This window comes from Setaria italica, chromosome V (assembly GCF_000263155.2).
Source record: "Setaria italica strain Yugu1 chromosome V, Setaria_italica_v2.0, whole genome shotgun sequence".
NCBI lineage: Eukaryota > Viridiplantae > Streptophyta > Magnoliopsida > Poales > Poaceae > Setaria > Setaria italica.
Genome location: NC_028454.1, coordinates 41166690 through 41194678, shown reverse-complemented (window position 1 = coordinate 41194678; position 27989 = coordinate 41166690). Strand labels below are relative to the sequence as shown.

At 48.3% G+C, this 27989-nt stretch overlaps 3 protein-coding genes across 4 annotated transcripts; all 3 read left to right on the top strand.

Moving 5' to 3' along the window:
- The first annotated feature begins 257 nt into the window (after positions 1-257).
- LOC101763814 (WRKY transcription factor WRKY24) lies at positions 258-7250 on the top strand. 2 transcript variants are annotated; one of them, XM_004970489.3, is made up of 3 exons: positions 258-663; positions 774-911; positions 6438-7250. In XM_004970489.3, the coding sequence occupies exons 1-3, from the start codon at positions 284-286 to the stop codon at positions 6952-6954; spliced, it is 1035 nt and encodes a 344-aa protein (XP_004970546.1). In that variant the 5' UTR covers positions 258-283; the 3' UTR covers positions 6955-7250. The 2 variants fall into 2 exon arrangements, with proteins under 2 accessions (XP_004970546.1, XP_004970545.1); XM_004970488.3 differs by having other exon boundaries at positions 768-911.
- A 2946-nt stretch (positions 7251-10196) lies between these two features.
- LOC101763406 (ATP-dependent zinc metalloprotease FTSH 3, mitochondrial) lies at positions 10197-14739 on the top strand. The gene is made up of 8 exons (XM_004970487.3): positions 10197-10262; positions 10350-10572; positions 10652-10726; positions 11204-11334; positions 12001-12480; positions 12702-13469; positions 13693-13920; positions 14001-14739. The coding sequence occupies exons 1-8, from the start codon at positions 10197-10199 to the stop codon at positions 14460-14462; spliced, it is 2433 nt and encodes an 810-aa protein (XP_004970544.1). The 3' UTR covers positions 14463-14739.
- Positions 14740-17756: 3017 nt separating this feature from the next.
- LOC101763003 (laccase-13) lies at positions 17757-27005 on the top strand. The gene is made up of 6 exons (XM_004970486.2): positions 17757-17977; positions 18089-18240; positions 18358-18731; positions 18821-19419; positions 26125-26500; positions 26633-27005. Exons 1-6 carry the CDS (start codon positions 17870-17872, stop codon positions 26761-26763), a joined length of 1740 nt encoding a protein of 579 aa, XP_004970543.1. The 5' UTR covers positions 17757-17869; the 3' UTR covers positions 26764-27005.
- Positions 27006-27989: the final 984 nt, after the last annotated feature.

Genomic DNA, 27989 nt, shown 5'->3' with positions numbered 1-27989 from the left:
TCATACCTAACCGTGCAGGCTACTCCCTTCGTTTTAAAATGTAGATCGTTTTAGCTTCTTTGGTTTATAGATGTTGCTATATATTTAGATATAGATATATCTAGATATAACAATATCTATAAACTTAGAAAAACTAAAATAATCTACAATTTGAAACGGAGCTGCCCACTGTGTCAACCAAAAGCACTGTGGATGGATCCACAGCATACGTCTCTATAAAAGCCTCCCGTCCCATTACTCCGTCCCCGTACACGGGTTGTTGCTAGTTCCCGACCGGCACTTGATGGGGGATGTGCTGCACCCTCAGGCCGGCCCCGGCGACGTGGCGCCGCTCTGGCCCGGCGAGATCGACGAGCAGCTCATAACCGAGCTCCTCAGCGACGAAAGCCTCCTCCTGGGCGCCCTGCAGCAGGCCCCCGCGGGCGGCGACGCGGAGCCCTGCTCGCGTGACAACACGGGGGCGTCGTCGTCGCCGGCTGCTCCCGCGCCGTGCAACAGCGGCGGCGGCGGGGCCGAGCGGGAGGAGGTGCTGCCGCAGCCGGAGGCGGTGAGCAGGGCCCTGTGCTCCGTGTACACCGGGCCGACGATCCGGGACATCGAGAAGGCGCTGTCGACGTCGCGGCCCTACCCCTGGAGCAGCCGCCGCTACAGCACGATGCATCTGTAGGTGCATCCGATCCGTGTATCCATGGACCAGTATAATTCCTGACGCAACAAGGAGGCTGAAGATGAATGATCCGCGCATGGTTTTTTGGATGCAATTGAAGTGGCAGGTTCGGAGCGGCGAGCCGGGCGGCGCCGGAGAGCAAGTACACGACCAAGGTGAGGAGCTGCGGCGGCAAGACGCCGAGCGACGGGTACAAGTGGAGGAAGTACGGGCAGAAGTCCATCAAGAACAACCCCCATCCCAGGTGCCTACCTCTACCTTCTAGAGCGTCGTTCTTGTTAAATTTGGCCGTTTACTACACTTGTCTCCCCCCCCCCCCCCCCCCCCCCCCCCCCCGGTACTGAAAAGTTTCAAATTTGGACGCGTTGTTCTTTGGCATACCGATCGCATCGCAGATTTGCACATGCGCCAAGTGGTCATGTACGCATGATCAGGGGGCTTATCCGCGATAGGTAGAAGGTCGCTTGTATAGATCTAAATCCTGTCGAGTTTGGGCATGGTCGTCGTCGACGCCATCATGCAATGATACGCAATTACGCATGCGAGTTTGGGCAATGTCACCGCCTCACCGGAGGTAACTAGGCGGCCCGGGCCCCGGGGGCCGGGGGACGAGCGGCGGCCGATCGAGAGCGCACACATGTGGAAGCGAGCCGTGTGGCCGCATGCATGCGTACATGGACATGGACTAGCAGCTGGAGAGCAGAATCGCTGCGGCAGCAGCAGCTAGCGCGCGTGCGCGTCGTCGCCCGGCCACGCGGTGTCGCGGTCTGCGCATGCGTAGCACACCAGCACGTGTGCCGCCGGTCTCCGATGATATCAGAGTAGACTAGACATCGACACGTTTCTGGGCTTAGTTGGTGCCCGGTGCAGAGCCTCACGGTCACGGCGGCCGTGCAGCAGCGCGTGCATGAGACGAGCAGATGGGGAGATGGCAGGTGAGGCCATGAAGGCCGTCGGCGGGGAGCCGAGGGAAGGCCGAAGTACTGACGCCAGCAAGAAGAGATAATCCTTGGATTGGACTGAAAGGAGAGGCCGGCAGAGGAAATAATCAGAGAGAGGGACACATATGCGCGGCAGATTTCGAGATTTCGAATGCACTGTTCCATGCCGATCGATCGACTTTACATTTGCTGTCTCATCAGAGTCGTCTCATAACTCCCTTGCTCGTTCACCAGTTATTAGGCGCTGCAGCTCAGCTACAAAGACTCGATCAACAAAATTTTTCAACGGTTTGTAGCATTCTTATAATCAATTTTTTAGGGCCAACCCTAGCGTTTGAGAGGTCCTGTGCCGATTGCCATGGATGGAGTTAGGTCCCATGGAAATAATGCTTGTTTATTCTTATCCTTTTAAGAAAAATCCTGACTACATATGTTTTGTTGAATGGTAGCAGAATCACATGCATAAGTAAAGCCATATCAAATCCACATGAGTGGTATGATCGTTTCATCTATTACCAGGCTAAGTAGATTCAAGATAGGAAAAATATATAGGAAGTGAAAATTGCGTTCTTGAAGTTGTCAGTGCAATAAAGGAAGTTTTATTAATTTCAAGATCGTTGCATCGCCAGTGAGTATATATATTTGTAGAAGAACATAAAGATGAGCTAAACTTAGTTTAGACTAAAAGGTGGTAATATTGAAACATTTCATTTTGAGAATTTGTTTTCAGTTTTACAAAGTTTGTTCACCAGCACACTACTCCAGGTTTTACATTAAGCTCATTTAAAAATACATTAGGCTACTTTGTTAAGGTTGGCTAGTTAAGCTTCACTATTTTATCATTATGATAGTATGTTAAGGTATATATCATCTCAACTCTTAATAAGCAGAGGCATGCATGCATCTTTCTCACTATGTGCAATGTTAATTTCTCACTATGTGCAATGTTAAGTTCTCTCCAAAGCACATGATAATTACAGGATTAAGCATATGATTAAGGGCCCTGCAGGGCTTTGGGGCCATGAGCGACGTGTCGGTATTTTATACTCGGCAACCTACCGAGGGGTATCCCAAGGTAGTAGATTGGTTGGTAGGGAATCATTGGACCTGGACCTCGAAAGTAAAAGCGAGGACACAAGACATGGATTTATACAGGTTCGAGCCGCCAGAGTAGCGTAATACCCTACGTCCTGTTTGGGGTGTTGTATATTGCGCTCTGCACTTGGGTGTTATTTGGTGTTGAGGATTTGGTCCTCTGTTGTAGTTCTATGAGGTTTTGACCTACCGATCTAGGGACCCCTGCCCTCTATATATACTCCAAAAGGGCGGGATTACTAGTCGGTTACAAGGAGAAGTCCTAGTAGGATTACATGGTATGAGTCTTAGTAGGATTACATAGCAATCCTAATAGGAGTCCGTCTTCTTCTTTCCTTGCGGTTATTAGGGATCTATCCCCGACAAGCCCCCGAGCGCTTCATAGCCGAATGTAGTAGTCTTCGACTACTTTTCAGATCCTTGCCGAGTAGTTTAGTGCTACTCGAGTATTTTATCTGGTTGAATCTTCAAAGTTCCTCAAAGCTGTCATGAGGCTATGGTGCGCTCAAGCCCTTGATCGTCTTGATTTTGCAATCTTCATTGTTGAAATGTGACATGGAGGCCGGCGAAAGTCGCACTCCATATGGAGTAGCCCCCGAGCCTTAGGTTGAATCGAAGAATCAGCCCGAAGGTCGATAAAATCTTGAATTTTCTAACTTTGTTTTGAAAAAAATAATTGTTGGGTGTAGTTAATCAGCCCCTAAGCCTTGGAATGATTAATTAATCAATCCAAGGGTCCAGCGAGCTTTAGTCTTCACACCAATCATCTTTTGAGTAGTTTTTCGGCGTCTAGCCTTCGAGCTTATGCGCCAAGTGAGCCGTAGGAGCCACGTTGAGTAGTTATTTGGCACTTAGCCCCCGAGCTTGAGAGCTAGTGGAGCTACCGGAGGTATTCCGAGTAGTAATTGGCACTTAGCCCTCGAGCTGGGAGCTAACAGAGCCATTGGAGGTACGTTGAGCGTTCTGGAGAGTTGTCGCCAAAGCTAGACCTGCAAAAAGAGATGCATACATTATGTAGCATATTTGTAGAATTTGGAACTACTAAAATTTATTCAGTGATGAATGTAATGTAAATGTTGTGTGTCATGCTCTTGTTTCGGTCATATTTTTTCTGAGTAGTTAGCCTTACATTTAGATTCCCAGTCTCTGTTTAGCCATTTGTTACTGCGTGTAAGATCTTTGTATTGTGTACGCATACTGACACTGCTGCTATGGAGATCTTTGTCTCACGTCCTAGTGTTTAGGCATGATAGAAGACCAGAGGCTTTCACGAATTGAGGCGTGTTCTGCTCGAATAGATTAACAACTGCTAAGAGAAGATATTTAAAATAAGTAGTAGGGATTGCGACAAAAAACTGCGCAATTGCACGTAAAGTAGTTATTAAGACTTTTTTTTGCCTTTTTAGCGAGGAGAGCACGTGTTGCCGTGCATAGGATTTGTGCCTCCTTAAGGTGCAGCCGCTGCGAGCCTCCAGCACTCAGTGCACCAAACTCGTGGCCGTAGCCTATGAAATTCGATGTACCCAGCCTGTTGGCGGAGCTTCCGGAACTTAGTGCACAAAACCGTGGCTATAGCCTCCGTAATTTGGTGTACCAAGCTCATGGATGTCGGTTACATGCCCCAGGAATAATTAGCAAAGTGTAGCTCTGGAGGGTAATTTCCATCGAGAGGCGTAAAAAAAAATACTCGGCGCGTTGCCCTGCATGCGGAAAACAAGCCAAAAAAATTATATAAAATAATTAAAAAAGTAACTTAGCTTGATTCGTGGACGATTGTCGACGAAACCGTGGCGGTCGTCGTGAAGCCGCAACGGTTGTTGATGAAGCCGACTAGTTGGAGTCGATTCCAACTAGTTGTTGATCACGTGGAACCCGTCCTCAACTAGTTTGTAGTCGAGACGAGAAGTTTAGGCAATCGCTATTGTGTCGCCAAGCGTTCTGGTGAAACTAGCGCAATCGTGCATGCCGAAGTCCCACGTGCATTTCTTTAGCATGTGGTAGTGAAGAGCAACAGATCTCCTGGTGGCCTTCCTAGTACTTGTACTGAAACTCCAAAAAGTAGCCTTGCACAGAGAGTACTCGAGCTGATAGTTTCCTCGATCCCCGCACGAGCAGTAGACGGAATATTGATTGACCTTCATTGCTTCAGTATAGGATTTGGCAACTGGAGGCAATTAGCTTAAAGTGCATCGTCGGTGACTTCGACTCAGAGATGGAAAAATAATTCCGCCGGTATTTTTCCTTCTCACGGGTGAGGAGTAGTAGCAGATCATCAGCTTTGAGCGACACACAGAGCCACGGAGGATGTAGTGCGACCAGTGCTGCAGCTTTTTGCATTCAGACGAGCCAACAACCGATTGATCTCCCGCAAAGCTTCTCGTATCCGCTTCTCGTAAAGTGCACAATTGTAATTGTGCAACAGTGCAACTGAGAAAGGTGCTACGCTTCCATGGAACCTGCCAAGACCTTCTCCCATGTTCAGAGAAATCGGCTAGCTGAAGCCTGAAGGCGACATTTTTGTCTGTTATTACGCCCAGAATAGGAGCAGCAATAGTTCCAGCAATTAATAATTGCCCCTTCCTGTCACGCGATCATTCGTTCGACTATCTCCAGAAAGATATTTCACGGTTTGACCCCCACATAAACAGGATGTGCACAGCACGGCAACCACTAACAACCATCCACGTCTCATTAAGTGGCGCTAGATTAACTAAAAAAAGTTGGTTTCAGATGGGCTGTCCTTTTAGTTCCAGCAACCTCAAGATACAGTACATGTACCAAGTCATACTAGGCTATAGTTTCACTACTCATGAGTAGCACCGCGCTCCTACGTACGCTCCGGCACCCTTTACTCCATGCTCAAGAGTACAGGGTGCACGGTGCCACACTCCGACGTCAACCTCACCCTGATCAAGGTCTGGATGTTTTTCTGGATCTTTAGGCAAGTGAACACGCGCATGCGCGACTTCCTCCACCGTCATGGCACCCTAGGCAGCCCCATCTGCCCCTTCTGCACTGTCGTTGAGGATGCCACCCACCTATTCTTCGCATGCCCCCGCATCGCTAGCTTTTGGCAGGAGGTGTGCCCCCACATCGCTTGCGTTTGGCAGGAGGTGTGCCCGGGCGCCCTCTTCGCCAGCTTTGTCGGGGCGCTCGATGTGATCTGCTCCCGCCTGGAGCTCCTCAACACCGCCTCACTCCTGCTCCTCTAGGTGATCTGAAAGAGCCGCAACAGGATGGTCTTCGACTCCATCAACCAGCCCCCTCTTCCATTGCCCAAGTCGCTGGGGAATATCTAGCCCTCTGGGTGCATCATGCTCCACGTCACCTCGACACTATCCCCCTAGAAACCTGGTGCTCGGGCCTTTGTGTGTAATGTAATAGCCCTTCATGCTCACCGCCCGCCACCCCCCCTCCCCCCCCCCCCCTAACCTCAAAAATACCTCATGTAGAAAGCTCTATAATCTGTAGCATGTAAACAAACTTTGCTGGCTCCGACCTGACCTTTGAACGAACGCTCCGCCGCCGTTGCTCCTTAAAATAAATTTTTGAGTAGCATAACAACATTTCAGATCATCTAGCACTCTCTAATCTGTGCGTACCACCTGTACTTGGCGAGAGTGAAATTTGTTTCCGTATATGCCGTTGATGACCGCCAATTTTGATGAAATGAAACCACTGGTTGCTGATAATGTTATAATCTGCCGTCACGCCTTTGCCGTGCCGCCATGCAGGAGCTACTACAAGTGCACGAGCTCCCGGTGCGGCGCGAAGAAGCACGTGGAGAAGTCAACGGACGACCCGGAGATGCTGATCGTCACGTACGAGGGCCCGCACCTGCACGGCCCGCAGCCGCTCTTCCCGCGCCGCCAGTTGGCGTCCGTGGACCTGTCCGGCGCGGCGGCGGCGGCCGCGAAGAAGCAGGCCAGAACCCCCTCCCCGGCCGCGCGCGCAAGCGACGACGGCGGCGCCTGGCCGCCGAACGACCAGCAGATGGCGTGCGACGACGACGACGCCGGGGCGCGAGGAGGGCGCGCCGCCACGCTGCCGGGAAGCGGACGCGCGGAGGACGCCGTGCCGCACGGGCAGCAGCACCTGGCGGACTCGTGCGACGACGGCTCGACCGCCTCCGTGCCGGCGCCGCCGCCGCGGGCTGCTACCGCGCTGACTTGCGACTCGCCGCCCACGACCTGGTCGTGCCCTGACTTCCCCTTCGTGTGGTCCCCTGAAGCTGATCCCCTGCTTCTGTAGAAGCCGGTAACAAGCTCGTCTAGGAATAGGGTATGCGGAGTATATACTTATAACTATACCTATACATGCATAGATAGCAACGGGGATCAAAGACCCGGGACCCCAGTGATTATGTTGCAGGTGAGAATAACCCAAGTGACTAAGCTACAACACTGGAGCCAAGCTACCTAAGTTGGTGCAGCGCCAGTGGTGAAAAAGGCTAGCACTTTTCAAGTTAACCAGACAACTACTCCATATTGTACAGTAGGCATCACAGGTGCCAATGCGTGCCCCCACAAGAAGTTCTTCCCTTTCTACCCCGATGTTACAAGACCTCGCCGTTTATTTTCAGGTAAAAATTGGTTGCCCGTGCGGCGTGCGCAGTGGTTTACCCGTCCCCATCCAGCGCATCCGCGTCGCTCTCGCCATTACGTGCTGTCCCCGTTCTAGGACTCGTCTGTTTTCCCCAACAGCACCTCGTAATCCAAGTCCACGGTCGCTAGCCGCGCCACGAATCGACCGATCGCTGCCAACCAACAAGGGTTCCATGGATGAATCCGATAGCTTTGCTGAATTGACCGGATAGATCGATGGACCAATATGATCCATTACCATGTCAATTGCTCGTGCGCTGGGATCCTGGGACGTTTGTGACGGAACCAGAGGCGACGTGTCCGTGTGCTGGCCTTCAGCTTTGCGATGCTGGTGACCTGCCGACTGGATGATGGATATACGAAGGCATCTCCGTTGCGTGTCCAAGTGTGTTGGCGGCGCTTAAAAATACTTCCTCCGATTCAAATTACAGATTATAGGTCCTAGATTCATAGATATACACTTAGTTGCATACAAACATATGTACATCTAGAAAAATTAAAACAACCTACAATTTAGGACTGAGAGAGTAGTTGGCAAATCAGGATGTTTTTTAGGGTAATTGGCAAATCACGATGTAGAGGCACGAAGGAAGATTGGCTCAGAGCAAGAAGAAGAAAGTCCCAACTTCGGCGGCGTGTCTTACACATCATGCTCACCACCAAGAACATAAGTTGTGTACGGCACAAGTACGTATCAACAGGGTGCAAGAGTCGGGTGTAGCGTAGCTAAGAGCAGGGCAACACAGAATCCAGCAAATCCCAATGCACGCGTCATGCAACTGGAATAGGAATTCGACAGGCCTTCAACTGAATAACGGCGCAATCGGTCCCTCATCAACGATAAAAGAGTTAAAAAAAAGCGTATTTTTCTTCTTCAACCTTTGGTTTTCCAACTTCATTCTCCGGTTCATCACTTCATCAGTGAGCCTCTGAATTTCTGATGCTTTTGTGTAAGCTGGGAGAACCCAACTTGTTTTGGTTGGACAAGCATTATTTTGGGCTTTTCATAGTTGGCGAGTAGGTGGCCCAATCAATTCTCTTGGTCGTACGTTGAGTTGTGGGCTTATGGGCTTTCCCTTAGGCTTACGGGCCAAACGAGCCTTCTTTCTATTTTGCCGCAAGCCCACCTATTTTTGTCTCTGCTGCAGTAATTCACACCGAACCAAGGAAATCCCAATATCCAGTCAATTGCTCAGTTGTGACTTGGTTGGGTACATATTCAACTGGAATAGAAATTCGACAGGCCGTTAACTGAATAACGCGAACAAAACCGACCGGTCCCTCAAGGATAAATAAAAGAGTTTTAAAAGCGTATTTTTCTTCTTCAACCTTTGGTTTTCCAACTTCATTCTCCGGCTCATCACTTCATCAGTGAGCCTCTGAATTTCTGATGTTTTTACTGTAAGCTGGGTTGTTGGGTTATTGTACGAAATTCCTACAGCTTCCGGAACCCCCACCCAAGAACCCGTTGTTTTGGAGAAGCAATATTTTGGGCTTTCCATGGTTGACGAGTACGTGGCCCAATTTTCTTGGTCGTGCGTTGAGTCGTGGGCTTATGGGCTTTCACTTAGGCTTACGGGCTAAAGCCGAACCTTCTTTCTAATTTGGAAAAAAAAAAAAAGCTAAGGAGCGCCAATGCGCGAGCGCGCCACCTGCAGGGCCTGCTGTAGCCAGGCGGCAAGGAGATGAACCATCATGGCCCACGAGAATCTTTTCAATTTTTACTTCTCTAAAATGCGATAACTTTCTCATAAATTGTCTATTTTCAATTCTGATCGCACCATCGTATTTTTTACGATAAGATTTATAAAACAAAATCGATGATGCAATGTTTTGAAATAATTTTTATAATCTAGCAACTTATATTAAAAGTACAGTAGCTACTTTATGTATTACATACGTGACAACTTATGTATAAACCTCTCAACATTATATGTAGATAAATTGATTAGAATAATTTTTATCCTCCATTATATTGTCTCTATGAACTATCTACATAAGTAAACACATTGTCTCTGTATAAGTTACTACCAAACATATACAACATACTATTATTCTTTGCACATGAGTTGTTGCACAATCTTTGTATAAATTGATACATTTATTTCTATATAAATTTATTACTAAATTAGTAGACATACAATAGAAGTTGGTACATAATCATTGTATAAGTTTTATATGTTACCTCTACATAAGATATCAGGATGTATATATACCAGCCGCATAAAATAATTTTAAAACATATCATATATGGATCTTGTTTTGTAGATCTCATTTTAAAGACACTTGTTGAAAGAGTAATGGTCATTTAAAGAAAATATAAATATTTTCATGGCTGATGTCACCAACGAAAATAACACATTGACACAATCCTGCACCATGCTGCCGCTCCTGTTGGTAAGCGCACATGCAAGTAGATGATACACTGACTGATTAAATTAGAACAAAAAAGGAAAACAATTAGCTCCCGCGTACTACCGTAGTGCAACATGAATTAGGGGTCGCGCGTTAGCCTGCGCGAACGGTCGCGCGTTAACTTCGTCCTTCTAATTTGCCGCAAGCCCACCTTTTTCTGTCTCTGCTCTGCTGCAGGCGGCAGGTAAAAATCACAGCTTAACTCGAGCTCAAAGCTGGTTTTAACCCACGTAATCCAAATCATCGACGCATATCTGCTAGATGGCGGCGAACCCTTCAACGTGTCGACCCGCCCGTTCGTTAAACGCGAACGAAACAAGCGGAGCCGCGTCCGCCTCCGCCGCCGCCATTTCGCCACCCGCCGTCTCGTCGTTTCGTCACCCTCCCACGCGATCGCCGGAGGATCGGGAGACCCAACCCTAGGGCACGCCCTCTCCCTCCCTCCCTTCCCATGCCCTCCGCACCATCGCCGCCATGAGCCTCTCCTCCCTCTCCCGCGCCCTCGCCCGGTCCGCGCGCTCCACCCGGCCGCCGCGGCAGGTAGGTCGCTGTTCGAGCCCGCCCCCGCACGTTTCCGTGCCCAGCTCGGTTTTCTTCGGACGTGTCATCCCTAATTTTTTTCCATAGGGTTCTCTGCTTGAGGGGTATGCCGGGCTCCGCGCGGCGCCGACCCCGCGGCCGTCGATGCCTGGCGGTGATGTCGGCGGATTGGGGTTTGTGCGCAGCTACTTGACGTCAGCGCTGGGGAGCCGGGCGGCGGCGCCCACCGGGCAAGGGAAGCTCGGGGATTGGAGGTTCCTGCTCGCCAGCTCGCAGTTCCGGCGGCTGTTCTCCGATGGGTCCAACAAGAGTGAGTTTTCTTTGCTGGTTTGGATAATCATTTGGTCGGTTTATCTTCAGTGTATATAACGTGCCTCTTTCGGCTTTAGATTACGAGAAGTACCATCCAAAGGAGAAACAGGAGGAGCCAAAGGGGGATGGGAGTGACAAGTCTAACCCCAAAAGTAAGTAGTGGTAATTTAGTTCGTTCAATGCACATTACTGTTGTACAGGAAGAAAAAAAACGTTAATTTTGTTCCGTGCTTTATAAAATAATATGGATTATCGAAAGCTTCCACCTTTCTATATGTTGGTAGCTAGCTATTGACCTTACTGGATTCCAAACTCACAAGGAGGATTTCTATATATGTGACCTGTGTTTTGGCATAATATTTATCATGAAAACGCAGCAATGACACAGGGGACTAGATAATGATGGAATTCTACAATGTTGTTATACCATAAGTATCTGATTGAAATAGGATAGATGCACTGCAATTCAGTGGAAGTAGAACAAATATGTATTTTGGTTTTCTTGTGAAGTTATGCTGCTTTGCTTTCCTTTGGTATAGGCCATGTTTGCAACTTGGAGATTTTGTGTAATCGATCCATTTGGTGCAAGCCATGCACATAACGCGGTTGCAATTTTTTTTAATGTTCAGAGGATTCCAATTCAAAGTTTCAGTGGAATTTCAAAGAGGATGTCATGAAAAAATTCCAGGAACTCCTTGCCCCTCTGCTTTTTCTTGGACTAGTGTTGGCAACCTTACCCAGGGGTAATTCCGCACAGCAGGTATGCTGCTTACTCATATCTACTATTAAATATGCTTATAAGTTGCAATTGTTTATAAGTTGTTTGTTTCCTATAACTCTACAGTCTTGTGTATAAATTACATGGTCATGGTTAATAGAAGACTAACTATACTGCAGGTTGCAGGTGCTCTCTTGTAGGTCCAAACCATTATTCCTGAAAATGTTAGGCAAAAGTTGTTATCTCTTATTCTGGTGTATAAATTTTGTGATAATAGACATTCCGTTTGAATTCAGTTTGAGTGGTGACAGGCAGATGGCAGTCCCACTCCCATCCCAAGTTCAAATGTTGAAACTATATCACCTCAGCTAGACACATGACCTCAATGCTGATTAATTCACAGTTCCTAATGTCATAGACAACTGAAAAGGGGTAACTGCATAGTTAAGCTTGTGGAGATTTCCAACCGATGACATTCCCATGTTTAAGATTATTATGACCCAGGGAGCATATGCTGGTTCTTTATTTAGTCCTGTATCATTGCGGATACAGTATGATGTTAATTTACTTTTTTTATATTCCTTGTTAATCAGTTTATCTCATCAAACTACTATAAGCTGCGGTTTCCTGCCTCTTTGCATTAGTGTAGCTCACACTTTCTCTAGTTTATTAGACCATTATCAGGATCATTTCCTTCAACTTTTGCAGATAAGCTTCCAAGAATTCAAGAACAAGTTATTGGAACCAGGGTTAGTTGATCACATTGTTGTTTCAAACAAATCAGTTGCAAAAGTTTATGTTAGGAGTTCACCCTCAAGCAACCAAGGCCAGGACGGTGATATCCATATCACAACCAGTCATCTCCCTGGTAGAGAGACTCCTAGCAAGTACAAGTACTACTTTAACATTGGAAGCGTAGACTCCTTTGAAGAGAAGTTAGAAGAGGCCCAGGAAGCATTGGGGAGAGATCCACATGTTTATGTTCCAGTAACCTATACTTCTGAAGTTAATTGGTTCCAGGAATTGATGAGGTTTGTCCCAACAGCTTTGCTTGTTGGATTAATTTATGTGGTGGGGAAAAGGATGAAAGGTGGTATTAGTATTGGGGGTCCTGGGGGTGGAGCTCGTGGTATTTTTAGTATTGGAAAAGTTCAAGTGACAAAGATGGACAAAAATTCAAAAAACAAGGTTAGTTTTTGTTTGCTGTTCATTCCATGGCTATTAAAAAAGAATCTGACGCTTGATATTTTCTCATTTTTAATGAAAAGTTTGCGCTTTCATAGTGCTATAAGGTTTGTAGTTGTTCAGGGGTCATGGCTTGGCACATCATCATCAAAGTTGAAGAATATCATGTACATATGGTGCTTCTCTTAGTCTCTAGTAATACTTGTATTTGTATTATGTTGCAGGTGTTCTTTAAGGATGTAGCTGGTTGTGATGAAGCGAAACAAGAAATAATGGAATTTGTGCATTTCCTGAAAAATCCCAAGAAATATGAAGAACTGGGAGCTAAAATACCAAAGGGTGCTCTTCTTGTGGGTCCCCCTGGTACAGGGAAAACACTCCTTGCTAAAGCTACTGCAGGAGAGTCTGATGTGCCCTTCTTGTCTGTTTCTGGTTCAGACTTCATGGAGATGTTTGTTGGTGTTGGACCATCCAGGGTTCGGAACTTATTTCAAGAAGCTCGACAATGTGCACCTAGTATTGTATTCATTGATGAAATCGATGCAATTGGTCGTGCAAGGGGTCGTGGGGGATTCTCTGGGGGAAATGATGAGCGTGAAAGCACATTGAACCAGTTGCTTGTAGAGATGGATGGATTTGGAACAACATCTGGAGTTGTTGTTCTTGCTGGTACAAACAGACCTGACATCCTAGATAAGGCTTTGCTCAGACCAGGGAGATTTGATCGTCAGATAGCCATCGATAAACCAGACATAAATGGTCGTGATCAAATATTTCGCATTTACCTTAAAAAACTTAAGCTGGACAAGGAGCCATCATTTTATTCTCAAAGATTAGCAGCTTTGACACCTGGGTTTGCTGGGGCTGATATTGCTAATGTTTGTAATGAGGCTGCTTTAATTGCCGCAAGGAGCGAGGATGCACAGATAACGATTCAGCATTTTGAAGCTGCTATTGACAGGGTTATTGGAGGCTTGGAGAAGAAAAACAAGGTACCTTTTGGAATTATATTGTTTTGCTACTTTTCTTATGCTAAACCGATACGCACAAAAGTTATAATCCACATCCTTGTCCCCTTAAATGCACAACATACTGAAAAAAATGCTATTCATTTGTTAAAATATTCAAACTGAAAGGCGAATAAGGTGTGCATGGAAATATGCTAAGATATTCACATTTATTGGTGGCAGTTATATCTTGTTGAGCTATTTGCAGGTTATTAGCAAGCTGGAGCGCCAAACTGTTGCGTACCATGAATCTGGTCATGCTGTCGCTGGATGGTTTTTGGAGCATGCAGAACCGCTTCTTAAAGTTACAATTGTTCCTCGTGGAACAGCTGCTTTAGGATTTGCTCAATATGTCCCTAGTGAGAATCTTTTGATGACAAAAGAGCAGCTTTTTGACATGACATGCATGACGCTAGGTGGTAGAGCTGCAGAGGAGGTACTCAACATTTTGGTAGATCTTTGTATGACCAAATTTTCAAGTGATCTAGCAACTGATGCAACTGTTCTATGTTTCAGGTTTTGATTGGGAAAATCTCTACTGGGGCTCAAAATGACCTGGAGAAAGTCACCAAGATGACTTATGCCCAGGTTGCAGTATACGGTTTCAGTGAAAAGGTTGGGCTTCTTTCTTTCCCTCAAAGGGAGGATGGTTTTGGAATGAGCAAGCCATATGGTGGCGAGACTGCATCCATCATTGACACTGAGGTGAGGGAATGGGTGGCAAAGGCCTATGAAAAAACTCTTGACCTGATCAAGACGCACAAGGAGCAGGTTGCACAGATTGCAGAGCTGCTGCTTGAGAAGGAGGTTCTCCACCAAGATGATCTAGTCCGGGTACTAGGGGAACGCCCATTTAAGACAGCTGAGCCTACTAATTACGATCGTTTCAAACAAGGTTTCCAGGTTGAAGAGAGCGACAAGAGTGCTGAGGTTTCAGATGCCAATCCATCATCCCTGGGAAATGTTGTGCCAACATAAATCTTGACAACTTCAATCTGTACATTGCATCAACCCCTCCACCCCACATATGGCATCAGAAGGCTGTATAAAAGAGTTCCTTCGTGATGATTTGGTTCCCATGCAGACTCTGAACTTCTGTCGACTCACATAGTTGAGGCTTCTGTTTTTTTAACTATACTGACAGAAGTGTTTCTCTCGGCGATCTGCACTACGATGTTCCCTGATAAGGTCGCGATATTTAATTCCATTTGCCGAGACGGCATGAGTTTGCACTTCGTGCTCTTTTGTCGAGACAGCATGAGTCTGCACTTTGCACTATGCCTTTTGGGCTATTTTTTTATTTGCCATTGCAATTTTCTTTAGACCCATATAGCAGTCATCACAAAAATCACCTGTCCTTTTATGATATTGGGTTGCAATTTTCTTCTGTTACGCCATCCATGCCTGTCAGATGGTTTTTAACATCAACGATTACAAAGTGCCCGAATTGCCTCTTCTTCATCTTCCGCGTATGTGTCCCGGGAAAGCCCAAGGACCGAAGGCCCAGCCACCCACCAGTGACACTTGGTCTTTCTTGGTCTAGCAGTCCCACCACAGCGTCCACCAGCCGGCCCAGGGGCACGCTAGAGAGTGATTTTTTTATTTTAGTGTTTTGCAAAAATACATGTCTTGATAAAAAGAATTACAAATTTATATGCATACAGCTGTTTGAAACGGCTATAGCCGGTTGAAACGTTGGAATTTATCTTGTATCCACCTTACCGCCAATTCAAATGGCGGAATTTCCGCAGCACATCTTAAAAAAATCATAACCTTTTCATATAAACTCGGATGGAGATAAACTTTATATGGAAATTGTAGATCTTAATGAGATGTACAACTTTATAGTTCAAACTTTTTATTTGGAACCATCTTAGTGCTCAAATAATCGATTCAATGTTCAAATCCTCGTTCATGTCTACCACCCTCTATATTTCAGATACACATAGTTGACTCGTAGCTCACTTTGTTTTAAGGCTTCCACACTGCGGTATACAATTTACAAAGCCAACATGCTAGAATATTAATACTACAACCACCCTGTATCGCATCCAAGTCCATCAAATGCTCGCATTGATCCAAATGTATAACGTTGCTCAAATCACCAAGAACAACAAGCTCACCAAACAATTTCAAACAGCACAGTTTGTGGCCTATTCAGCTGTCCTTCATCTTCTATTTCTTACTTGGTAGTAACAGAAGTTTTATATGTGTGCACGCACTTCAGCAAATCGGACAACCTCACATCTGCACATACTAAGCTCGATATCCTTTTATGCTCTTGTCTTAACCAACATCCTGATCAAGGCCTATTGGGGGGGAAAAAAACACTGTGGACCTGATCGATCAAGACACAACATGGAGCAGGTTGCACAGATTGCATAGCTGCTGGCTGCTGCTTGAGGAGGTCGAGGTTGTTCACCAAGATGATCTTGTTCGGGGTTCTACATTCAGGTGGCCGAGCCATTGGATCGTTTCAACCAAGGTTTCCAAGATGAAAGAGAGTGATAAGAGTGCTGAACTGTCAGATCATAATCCCGGGCAGTCTTATTCCAACGTAAAACATTGCCATTGACTTTTCATACTTGACCCTCTTATTAGTGATTAATCTGACAGCAGATTCACGTTTTGTCTTAGTCAACCTTCACCAAGATATGGCCGTGAGACGAGACTTGAACATTACTGAAACCTTTCCATGGAAAGGAATCCAAAATTTCCATTCAGCATCTTCCCGGGTCTATGATTGCATAACAACACAGCATCCTTTTTTCCCCCCGCAAATCATTTCATCTGTGTCAAGGCATCTATCATGGACTGCTGGAAAAAAAAACTGTAAAAAAGAACGTGTGCCCGATGGAAATTGGAAAGCACCTGACGATGCTGTGAGTACCAAAGGGAACTTCGAAATTGGCATCAGAAGAACGTATACCTACCCAACTTTTAGAGTAAGTAGACGCGTGCAGAGTATGCATTTCAATGTATCATCAAATTTTTTTTTTTGAAAGAAGAATGTATCATCAAATATAGAACATATAATATACGTATAGAATAACAAACTAGACAACATGGCTGATTTTTCACGTCTACCACACAGCAAGGAAAAGCAATAGGGCCAGTTGGGTGAGGCATCCTTCTCCCCCTTTGGAGACTTGCCGAAAAGAGCAACAGTTCGAGCACGGCTCTCGGTGACCCGCTAACCGGCGCAGCTTCAGCGCCACGGATCTCATCTCCTGGTTGGCTGGCTGGTTCACACAATCACACACTATACCCTTTCCCTAATCATGCGCCACGCCTGGCCGGCGATGCGAATGGGCGGCCGGTCCCGGAACAAGACCGGCCTCCGATCCTCCCCCAGCTCTCTCTGGTCGCTGTCCTCACTGGCTCCGGCGAGATCCCTTGGCATGCAAGGATATGTTAGGAGCCCTGCAAAGCTGTGATCCTCAACTGGGCCACTTGGGGTCGCCTCTGACCTTTTGTTCCGGGGCAGCTGGAATTTGCAACTACTCCTGATTTGAACACATTATCTGGGGGGTTTGAGGGGCCGGGTGGTAGGTGAAGTAAGCCCAGCAAACCCAAGACCTGGTGAAAGTAGCATGCTTCTTGTGCTGTGTGTGTCAATGTGTGGTTAGCTCAACATCGGTAGGAAAGTGAAGTGTAGAATTTCTTGCTAAACATGTGCTTTTCTTTTTTTCTTTTTAATTGAGTAAATGGCACTTCATATCGGTTAATTTAGCGTAAAATAGCAGGTTCTGTGGCTATTTCTTCCTTTTTTTTTGTCCTGAAAGCAAAAGCTGTCTGAATCAATTTTTTTTACAATATTGTGTGTTTCAAGTCAATAAGAAATCAATGCAGTGAACTAACCTTTCTGCCGTACCAAATATCCATTGGTAATTCCATTATTTTCAGGTATAGTAATGGTACGGTGTACATTCTGCGTGTTAACTAAGTCATGAAAAAGGCTAAAATATGAGGGTGGTCAAGAACACAAGATTGACATGTAAACAGAAGGGTGGTTGACTTTAGCCACACTCCGAAGCTACTATCTATAGTCGCTAAGCCATTCCGCACGGGCCCCGCCGGCAGTGTTGCCTTGCGGCGACATCGTGCTCAATAACCAACCCTGCACCAAACAAAGCTTACTGAACTCTGCACAATAAACATCTGAACTACGCGCATGCATAGCCAAAAAGTTCTGGAAGCAAGCGTACATGCTAATCATCTTCTCTCTCGTGCCCGCTCTTCCAACATCTACTATATATAGGAACATCTACTGCCATCTCAGACACAGCGATCAGTCGTCCTTAGCCATTGTTGCCAAGGAGTGCTAGTCATCAGCCGTCGTCAAGTGTCTCTCCGGCTGATCGAGAGCTTGAGGAAAGGCAGCAATGGCTACCTCCTACATGCTTCTCCCTTACTGCGTCCTCGTCGCTGTGCTCGTCCTGCTCTTCTCCGTTGACGTGGCGGAGGGCGCCATTAGGGAGTATCAGTTCGATGTAAGTGTGCAGCAAGAAACAGAGCAAGCATGATCGATGCGTCCTCCCACATCAACGTACTATTTGGTAGTTGCAATTAGATGCGGTTAATTAATGTTGCGACAAATGCAGGTGCAAATGACGAGCGTGACGCGGCTGTGCAGCAGCAAGAGCATCGTGACGGTGAACGGCCTGTTCCCGGGGCCGACGGTGTTCGCCAGGGAGGGCGACCTCGTCGTCGTCCGCGTCGTCAACCACGTCCCCTACAACATGAGCATCCACTGGTACGTGCTCATGCCTGGTTGCCTGCCACCTTTCACGTCTAGCTCGTAGTAGCACGAGCACGCATTGGCTGCGGCGACCGGCTGGCTGATCACCGGCGAGCTTCATGGACGACGCAGGCACGGCGTCCGGCAGCTGCGGAGCGGGTGGGCGGACGGGCCGGCGTACATCACGCAGTGCCCGATCCAGAGCGGGCAGAGCTACGTGTACAAGTTCACCATCACGGGGCAGCGCGGCACGCTGTGGTGGCACGCGCACATCTCCTGGCTCCGCGCCACCGTCTACGGGCCCATCGTCATCCTACCCAAGCCCGGCGTCCCCTACCCGTTCCCGGCGCCCTACAAGGAGGTCCCCGTCATCTTCGGCGAGTGGTGGAAGGCGGACACGGAGGCGGTGATCAGCCAGGCGCTCCAGACCGGCGGAGGCCCCAACGTCTCCGACGCTTTCACCATCAACGGCCTCCCTGGGCCGCTCTACAACTGCTCTGCTAAAGGTTGGAGATGCATGGCCCCAACGCGAGCAGCATGCATGGTTCACTGAGCTGACGGCTTGCATTATTATTGTTTTGTCGTTTATATGCAGACACGTTCAAGCTGAAGGTGCAGCCAGGGAAGACGTACATGCTCCGCATCATCAACGCTGCGCTCAATGACGAGCTCTTCTTCTCCATCGCCGGCCACCCACTCACCATCGTCGACGTCGACGCGGTCTACATCAAGCCCATCACCGTCGAGACCCTCATCATCACCCCGGGGCAGACCACCAACGTGCTCCTCACCACCAAGCCGTCGTACCCCGCCGCCAACTACTACATGCTGGCCGCGCCCTACTCCACCGCCAGGCCGGGCACCTTCGACAACACCACCGTCGCCGGCATCCTCGAGTACGAGGACCCCAATTCCCCTTCCCCCGCGGCCTTCAACAAGAACCTCCCGATCCTCAAGCCGACCCTGCCGCAGATCAACGACACCAGCTTCGTCGCCAACTTCACGGGCAAGCTCCGCAGCCTCGCCACCGCGGAGTACCCCGCCGACGTGCCGCGGGAGGTGGACCGGCGGTTCTTCTTCACCGTCGGGCTGGGCACGCACCCGTGCGCCGTGAACGGGACGTGCCAGGGCCCCACCAACGACACCCGGTTCGCGGCGTCCGTGAACAACGTCTCCTTCGTGCTCCCAACGACGGCGATGTTAGATTGATCTCTTTCCCGATTGGCCCAAAGGCCAATCAGGATCTTGATCTGCGCCCTGATCGGGGGCGCTTACCCTATCAATGGGTAGTGGGCCCCTGTCGCGCTGCGCTATATAAACAGGGTGGGGGGACCCGGCTCGGCTCACGAGGTTCGCCGCAGCCAGCCGCCCCCACCAACACACCTACCGATCTAGGTTGCGCAGCAGCGGCGGGAAGCGCCACTGCCACTTCACCGGTGACCGGACTACACTGCGCATCGCTGCCTTGCGCAGAACTACACCAACCGAACCCGCGATGGCCAGCAGCTCCGCTGCTCCCACCCCTAGGGGTGAAGGTACCCCAATTCCCCCTCTCTCACACTAGGCACTCACCAGGAACTCCTAGTCTCTCATGTCTCTCTCTCGAACCCGACTAGATGTGCTCTAGTGATCCTAGGCTAGGGCATAACATTGGTATCAGACACCTCCTAGAAGCTATTCTAGATCGGGAAAAGCAGTAGATCGAGAAAAGAATGACGATCGGAAAAGAAACCGAAAAAGAAACCGAAACAGAAACCCTAACCCTAACCCTAGATCTAAAGAAACGAGCGACGCCGGGAAACTTACCTGTCGTCGCCTTCACCGCCGCACGTCCACCGACGGCGAGCGGCAAAGGCCGGCCGAGCCTCGGGCTCGCCGGAGACCACGTCCACCCGAACCACCGGCGCAACCGCTCGGGGCTCGGGGGAGGGCGCAAAAGCACCACCACAGGACCGCTCGACGGCGGCGCGCCCAACCCTCGGGTGGACGCGCTCGCCGGCGAGGGGACCCGCGGTGGCGCCGCCCCTTTTCTCCATCTGGATCTCGAACCTTCGGTTTTTGGAGGGAGGAAGGGAGGAAGGCTAGAAAAGAAAGGAAGGAGGGGGCTGCCGCGGCTGTGCGCCGGCGGGGCCATCCCTCCACCGCCGCCGCCGGCCATCGCCGGGCGCGGGAGAGACGACCCCGCCGCCGCCGCAGCCGCGGCGAGAGCGAACGGGCGAAAGAAGAATGGGGCTAGGGTTTCCAGGGGCCGGCCGTCGGCCGGTTTTGTTCCGCCGAAAATGGCGCCTGGCCGTCGGATCTGGACGGACGGTCGGGATTGTCCGGGCCAGATTCGGCCCAGGCGGGATGCGGCCGCAGGCCGCTTTCGCGGCCCAGGCCCAGGTTGTGGCCTGCGCGCGCGCGTCGCGAGCGAGGCCGGCGGCAAGCCGTTTTCGTGGGCCGCGCGAGCAGGCCGCAGGCGCCGCGCGAGCAGGCCGCCTGTTACGCGCGAGCGGGCCGCGTGCGGGAACGGGCCGTGGGCCGTTTTCGCGCGCGGGCCGACTTTCGCGTTTTGCACAGTAACCTCTGTTTTTTTTTGTTTTTTTTCTATTTCCAGAAGCTTTTAATTAATAGTTTTTGCACAGTTTTAGTCTCTAATTCAATTTGAACCAACGGGATAATTTGTATTAGAGATTAATAAATTTTTGTACAGAGTTTTGCTTCTGAAAATAGATTTATTTCACAGTTTCCGCTGCAAAAGTAATATTCATTGCTCTATTTAAATTTAATTTGAACCAACGAGATAATTAAATTTTGTGAGAGCATGATAAAGTTAATTAGATCATGGTGCTGTTATTTTCTGACCAACGTTGTTAATAACTGTATCATGATTTAAAAAGTTATTTTGATGCTTTTATTTCTATTTCTGCCCAACGGTGATATAGTTTTAAATTGCATCAACAGTTGTATGTTTTATTTTTTGACCAACGTTGGAAATGACTCATGCAATTGTCGTTATGATCGCATTTATGGATTGTGAATTTCAGGATCATTCAACTTAATGGCGTGTCTCAAAGAGATACCCATTCTCAAAGGCAACAACTACACAGAATGGAGGAAGAAGATTGAGTTCTCCTTCGTTTGTGGAGAAGTTGACTGGGTACTGACCACACCGCAGCCACAAGCTCCACAGAAGCCAGTGAGGGCTGATGGTGATGATGATGCTGCATGGCAGCAAAAGGAGAGGGACTATGCTCCACTGGAGTTGGCATACACCCTTGAGAATAAACAGTGGACCACTGCCAACAAGAAATGTATGGCTTTGGTAAAGAATACGATTGAGCCTGCCATTTTGGGCTCGATCGCAGAGTGTGACTCCGTTTCAGAGTACCTCGACAAGATAAGGAATCAGTTCACTGGTTCCTCAAAGATATATGCTACCCAGCTGTTCAAGCAGCTGGCCACAGAGAGGTACAATGGCGGAGGGACTGGCATAAGAGATCACATCATGAGGATGTATAACTTGGCAGCGCAGCTGAAGCCTATGGATCTTGAGCTCAAGCCTGGGCACATTATGCATTTGGTTTTTGCTTCTCTGCCTAAAGAGTTTGACACTTTTGTTGTCAATTACAACATGCAGCCAGAACAGTGGGACATGGAGAAAATGATTGCCATGTGCGTGCAGGAAGAGGACAGACTTAGATCCTCACATGGTGGCTCATTGCACTATGTGAAGGATAACAGAAAAAAGATTGCTAATCCCTCTTTCAAGGCACGTGGAAAAGCTCCTATGCAGCAGAATCACCAAAAGCTTCTCCCAGTAGACAAAGACCAATGTCTACATTGCAAGAAAAAGGGGCACTTCAAGAAAGACTGCCCCGACTGGTTAAAGTCAATAATGGCAAAAAGAGGTGAGAATACTATTTCTTTTGTAAATGAATCCTTGTATACACAGTATTCGAAATCTACTTGGTGGATTGACTCAGGTGCAACTGTTCATGTTGCAAATTCTTTACAGGGATTCCATTCGACGAGGACTACGCAAAGAAGCGAAAGATGCGTTGAAGTCGCAAATGGAGTCCAAGCAGAAGTTGAAGCTGTTGGCGATGTCTCTTTAGAGCTAGTTGATGGTTTCATGCTTGTACTTAAAGATGTGCTTTATGTTCCCTCATTACACAGAAACTTAATAAGTATTTCACGTTTGGACCATGATGGTTATGAATGTCATTTTGGTAATGGAAAGTGTGCCATTTGGTTCGATAATGCATGTGTTGGTGTTGCCATCCTTCACAATGAGTTGTATTTATTATCATTACGTGAAAAAGTTAATTCTGTGTGTGATGTGAATATGAATGTATCCTCGTCAGAGAAAGAAACAAAGAAAAGAAAGAGAACTCAAGAAGTATCGTCGAAATTATGGCACTGTCGTTTAGGCCATATTTCGAGGGGGAGAATAGAAAGACTAGTTAAGAATGAAATTCTTCCTCAATTAGAGTTCTCAGACTTAGAACAATGCGTTGATTGCATTAAAGGAAAATTTGTAAAGAAAATTAAAAAAGGCGCTAAACGTAGCACAGGAATTTTAGAGATAATCCACACTGACATTTGTGGACCTTTTCCTGTGAAAAGTGTGGATGGCTATGACTTGTTCATAACATTCACGGATGATTACTCCCGTTACGGTTATATTTATCCTATCAAAGAAAGATCAGAAGCCTTGGATAAATTTAAGATATTTAAAGCTGAAGTTGAAAATCAGCATAACAAAAGAATCAAAATAGTAAGATCCGACCGTGGGGGGAGTACTATGGTCGGCATACCCCATTCGGCCAAGTTCCTGGACCCTTTGCAAGGTTCTTGCAGGAAAATGGCATAGTAGCCCAGTATTCAATGCCGGGCGAACCTCAGCAAAATGGAGTAGCTGAAAGGCGTAACCGTACACTGATGGATATGGTGCGCAGCATGATGAGCTATTCCACCTTACCATTGGGACTGTGGATGGAGGCGCTGAAGACCGCCATTCACATCCTTAATAGAGTACCAAGTAAGTCGGTGCCCAAAACACCGTACGAACTATGGACAGGAAGAGTACCCTCACTAAACCACTTACGTGTGTGGGGGAGCCCAGCTGAGGCCAAAGTGTTTAACCCAAACATCGGGAAACTAGATCCCAAAACAGTTAGTTGCCACTTCATCGGCTACCCGGAAAAATCAAAGGGTTTTCGTTTCTACTGTCCAGACAGATTCACAAAGTTTGTAGAAACGAGACAGGCGATTTTCTTAGAGGATGAGATGGTGAGGGGGAGCATGGTAGCTCGAGAAATTGATCTTGAGGAGAAGCGGGTGTGTGCACCCAATCCGATGATTCAGGAACCATACTTCTCACTACCTATTATTCCCGCACCGATAATTCCTGAGGTCGTGGTGCAGGCACCTGCTACAGTTCCTGATAGTGTGGTGCAGGCTCCTGCTGTGATTCCACCCGTGGAAACGATGAGTGAAGTTTTGGAACCTGTCCTTCAGGAGCCAACTGAACCCATCATTGCACACGAGGAAGAGTTGCAGCAGCCACCTCAGAATAGTGTGCCACAAGCAGAGGCACAAAATATGCCTGAAAGTGAGGGGCCTAGAAGGTCTCAAAGGGTCAGAAAATCAGCCATCCCTGATTGTTATAAAGTTTATAACACAGAAGAAGTTCATATAGAAGGTGATCCCACTTCATATGAAGAAGCCATGAAAAGTGTTCACTCATCGAAGTGGCTAGAGGCCATGGAAGATGAGATGAAATCGATGAGTTCCAACAATGTTTGGGAACTTGAGGAGATTCCTAAAGGAGCCAAAACAGTAGGCTGTAAATGGGTCTACAAGACTAAACGTGACTCCAAAGGGAATATAGAAAGATATAAGGCGAGACTTGTGGCAAAAGGCTTTACACAAAGAGAAGGAATAGATTATAATGAGACTTTCTCTCCTGTCTCATGTAAAGACTCCTTCAGAATCATAATGGCACTAGTTGCGCATTTTGATTTAGAGTTACATCAGATGGATGTAAAGACGGCATTTCTAAATGGGGATTTAGAAGAAAACGTCTACATGAAACAACCAAAGGGTTTTGTCATGGAAGACAAAGAGCACATGGGATGTCGTCTAAAGAAATCCATTTACGGATTAAAGCAAGCCTCAAGACAGTGGTATCTAAAGTTTAATGATATAATAAAGAAATTTGGGTTTCAAGAGAATATAGAGGACAATTGTGTCTATGCAAAGTTCAAAAATGGGAAATACATTTTCCTAATCCTGTATGTAGATGATATTTTGCTTGCAAGCAGTGATATCAATCTACTGCAAGAGACAAAGAAGTTCTTGTCCTCAAACTTCGATATGAAGGATCTTGGTGAAGCAACATATGTTTTGGGCATAGAAATTCACCGAGATAGATTGAATGGGGTTCTAGGGTTATCGCAAAAGGCATATTTAGAAAAGGTTCTAAAGAAGTACAATATGCATGCGAGTAAAGCCACACCTGCTCCTATAGTCAAGGGCGACAGTTTTGGGAATTTTCAATGTCCCAGGAACCAGTACGAGATCGATCAAATGAAAGCGGTTCCATATGCTTCAGCTGTCGGAAGCTTACAGTATGCACAAGTGTGCACTCGCCCTGACTTAGCTTTTGTCACCGGGGTTCTCGGTAGATATCAAAGTAATCCAGGAATAGAACACTGGAAAATGGTAAAGAAGGCGTTGCGCTACGCGCAAGGCACAAAAGAACTCATGCTTACATATAAGAGATCTGATTCCCTAGAGATAAAAGGGTATTCAGATGCAGACTTTGCGGGAGACAAGGATGATAGAAAATCCACGTCTGGATACGTATTCACTCTCGCAGGAGGAGCTATCTCATGGAGAAGCTCAAAACAGAAAGTAACTGCGTCATCGACGATGCACGCAGAATTCATAGCATGTCATGAGGCCACGGGGCAGGCAATGTGGCTAAAGAAATTCATACCCGGATTGAGAGTGGTTGACTGTATTAACAGACCACTAAAGATGTACTGCGATAATGAACCAGCAGTATTCTACGCTCACAACAACAAATCAAGCAATGCTTCCAAAGCCATTGAGATAAAGTTTTACGTTGTGAAAGACAGAATCCAGGATCACACTATAAGTCTCGAGCATATAAGAACAAAAGATATGCTTGCGGATCCGCTCACAAAAGGCTTACCTCCCAATGTGTTCAGGGAACACTTAGCCGGCATGGGTTTAAGGGAAAGCCTATGATTCCTGGATTAGATAAGGCCCAAAAGAAACAGAATTGTTTCAAAATAGAGAGGTGTGTTGTAGCTGTTGATTCTATCGGCAATCAAGCTGTGACGATGAAACATGCTCTGCATATTAATCTACGATGAAACGAATAAAAGTGAAAAGTATAAAGCTAAAAGTAAATGATGAGATCAAGGGGGAGAATGTTAGATTGATCTCTTTCCCGATTGGCCCAAAGGCCAATCAGGACCTTGATCTGCGCCCTGATCGGGGGCGCTTACCCTATCAATGGGTAGTGGGCCCCTGTCGCGCTGCGCTATATAAACAGGGTGGGGGGACCCGGCTCGGCTCACGAGGTTCGCCGCAGCCAGCCGCCCCCACCAACACACCTACCGATCTAGGTTGCGCAGCAGCGGCGGGAAGCGCCACTGCCACTTCACCGGTGACCGGACTACACTGCGCATCGCTGCCTTGCGCAGAACTACACCAACCGAACCCGCGATGGCCAGCAGCTCCGCTGCTCCCACCCCTAGGGGTGAAGGTACCCCAATTCCCCCTCTCTCACACTAGGCACTCACCAGGAACTCCTAGTCTCTCATGTCTCTCTCTCGAACCCGACTAGATGTGCTCTAGTGATCCTAGGCTAGGGCATAACAGGCGCTGCTGCAGGCGCACTTCACCGGCAGGTCCAACGGGGTGTACTCGCCCAACTTCCCGGCGGCGCCGCTGATCCCGTTCAACTACACGGGGACGCCGCCCAACAACACCAACGTGTCCAACGGGACCAAGCTGGTGGTGCTCCCGTACGGCACCAGCGTGGAGCTGGTGATGCAGGGCACCAGCATCCTCGGCAACGAGAGCCACCCGCTGCACCTCCACGGCTTCAACTTCTTCGTCGTTGGCCAAGGCTTCGGCAACTTCGACCCCGTCAAGGACCCGGCCCAGTACAACCTCGTCGACCCCGTCGAGCGGAACACCGTCGGCGTGCCGGCCGGCGGCTGGGTGGCCATCCGGTTCCGTGCAGACAATCCAGGTAAGAATTCAAAAATTACCGTGACATACTAACTGTGCCAGATCAGCAACGATCTGATGAGCAAGCAAAGGTGACTTTGGTTTGGGATAACCCAAGCTTCTTGGAGAATGTTAACAGTAGTCGTGTGTGCAGGGGTGTGGTTCATGCATTGCCACTTGGAGGTTCACGTCAGCTGGGGCCTGAAAATGGCATGGCTGGTGCTGGACGGAGACAAGCCTAAAGAGAAGCTGCTGCCTCCGCCGTCTGATCTCCCCAAATGCTAGGCGACACGCGGAATTGCCGATAATCGCCATCGACTGATTGACGCAATCTACAGAGATTGCTGCGTGCTCCCCAATTTGCATAGGATATTTTAGCATCTTTTGCTTGTGCTGTGGTTGGTGCTATGAAACGCTTCCATTAGCGGTTTCTGCTTTTTCCAGTTCAGACGTCGTCTGGTTAGCTGCGTGTGAGTCTCACGGGCAGGAAGGTTCCTTGATCAAAGGCAACGCCATTAATTTTTTGATTGCAATCAGTTACCATCATCTTTTGTAAATCTTATCTGAGAACTGGATTGTGTATCCAGGTGTGCCTCCTAAATAATATGTACTGGGATTGGAATTTATTGAGTTATCTGTTGCACCATACAACTTTTTATTGACAACTACACTGATGAAAAACTGAGCTTTAATCCCAGTTGGAGAGACATATAGGTCTTGAAAATCCAACCAGGACTAATCATTCGGGACTAAAGATCCGGTTGGTAGCACCAACCGGAACTAAAAGTATTCTGAAAAAATAAAAAAAAGTGGGCCGCCCTCCGTCTTGCCTGCTCGCGCCGCCACCCCTACAGCTCTGCCTCGACCACCGTACCACCTCAGCTCCAACTTCACCACCGAGACAACCAAATCAAGAGCAAGAAACAATTGATGCTTCACAAATTGAAGCAAAAAAAATATGCTCATCTCACATGATCATCACACAAGTAAGAACACACAACCAATCAATTCGCACAAAATCTGATACACAATACACAATTCGCACAAATCATGCACTACTAGATCACTATTCACTCACAAACAAATCATGTCGGGCCGCCTGCACTGCGCCGCTCGTGCCTCCCACCGCCGTGCTCCTGCCGCCGGTCGCACGCCACGGGGAGCTGCGCCCCCGCTGGCCGGACGGCGTCAACTGCCGTGCCCCCAGGCCGCGCGCCGCTCCATGGCCTTGGGCACGGCCGCCGGCACCCCGCCGCCCCTAGCAGGCCGGCCACGGAAAACGGTCCCGGCCACCGTGTGCCCCGCTGGCCCATGCGCTCCCACGCCAGCCGCGCAGCCCCGGCCGCTTGTGCCCCCCCCCACCGCGCTCCTGCCACCGATCGCGTGCCGTGGGGAGCCATGCCCCCGTTGGAGGCCGAGCTAGCCTTTGTGCCCCCAGGCCGCACACCACTCCATGGCCTTGGCCACGGCCGTCGGCACCCAGCCACCCCTAGCAGGCCGGCCGTGGGAGG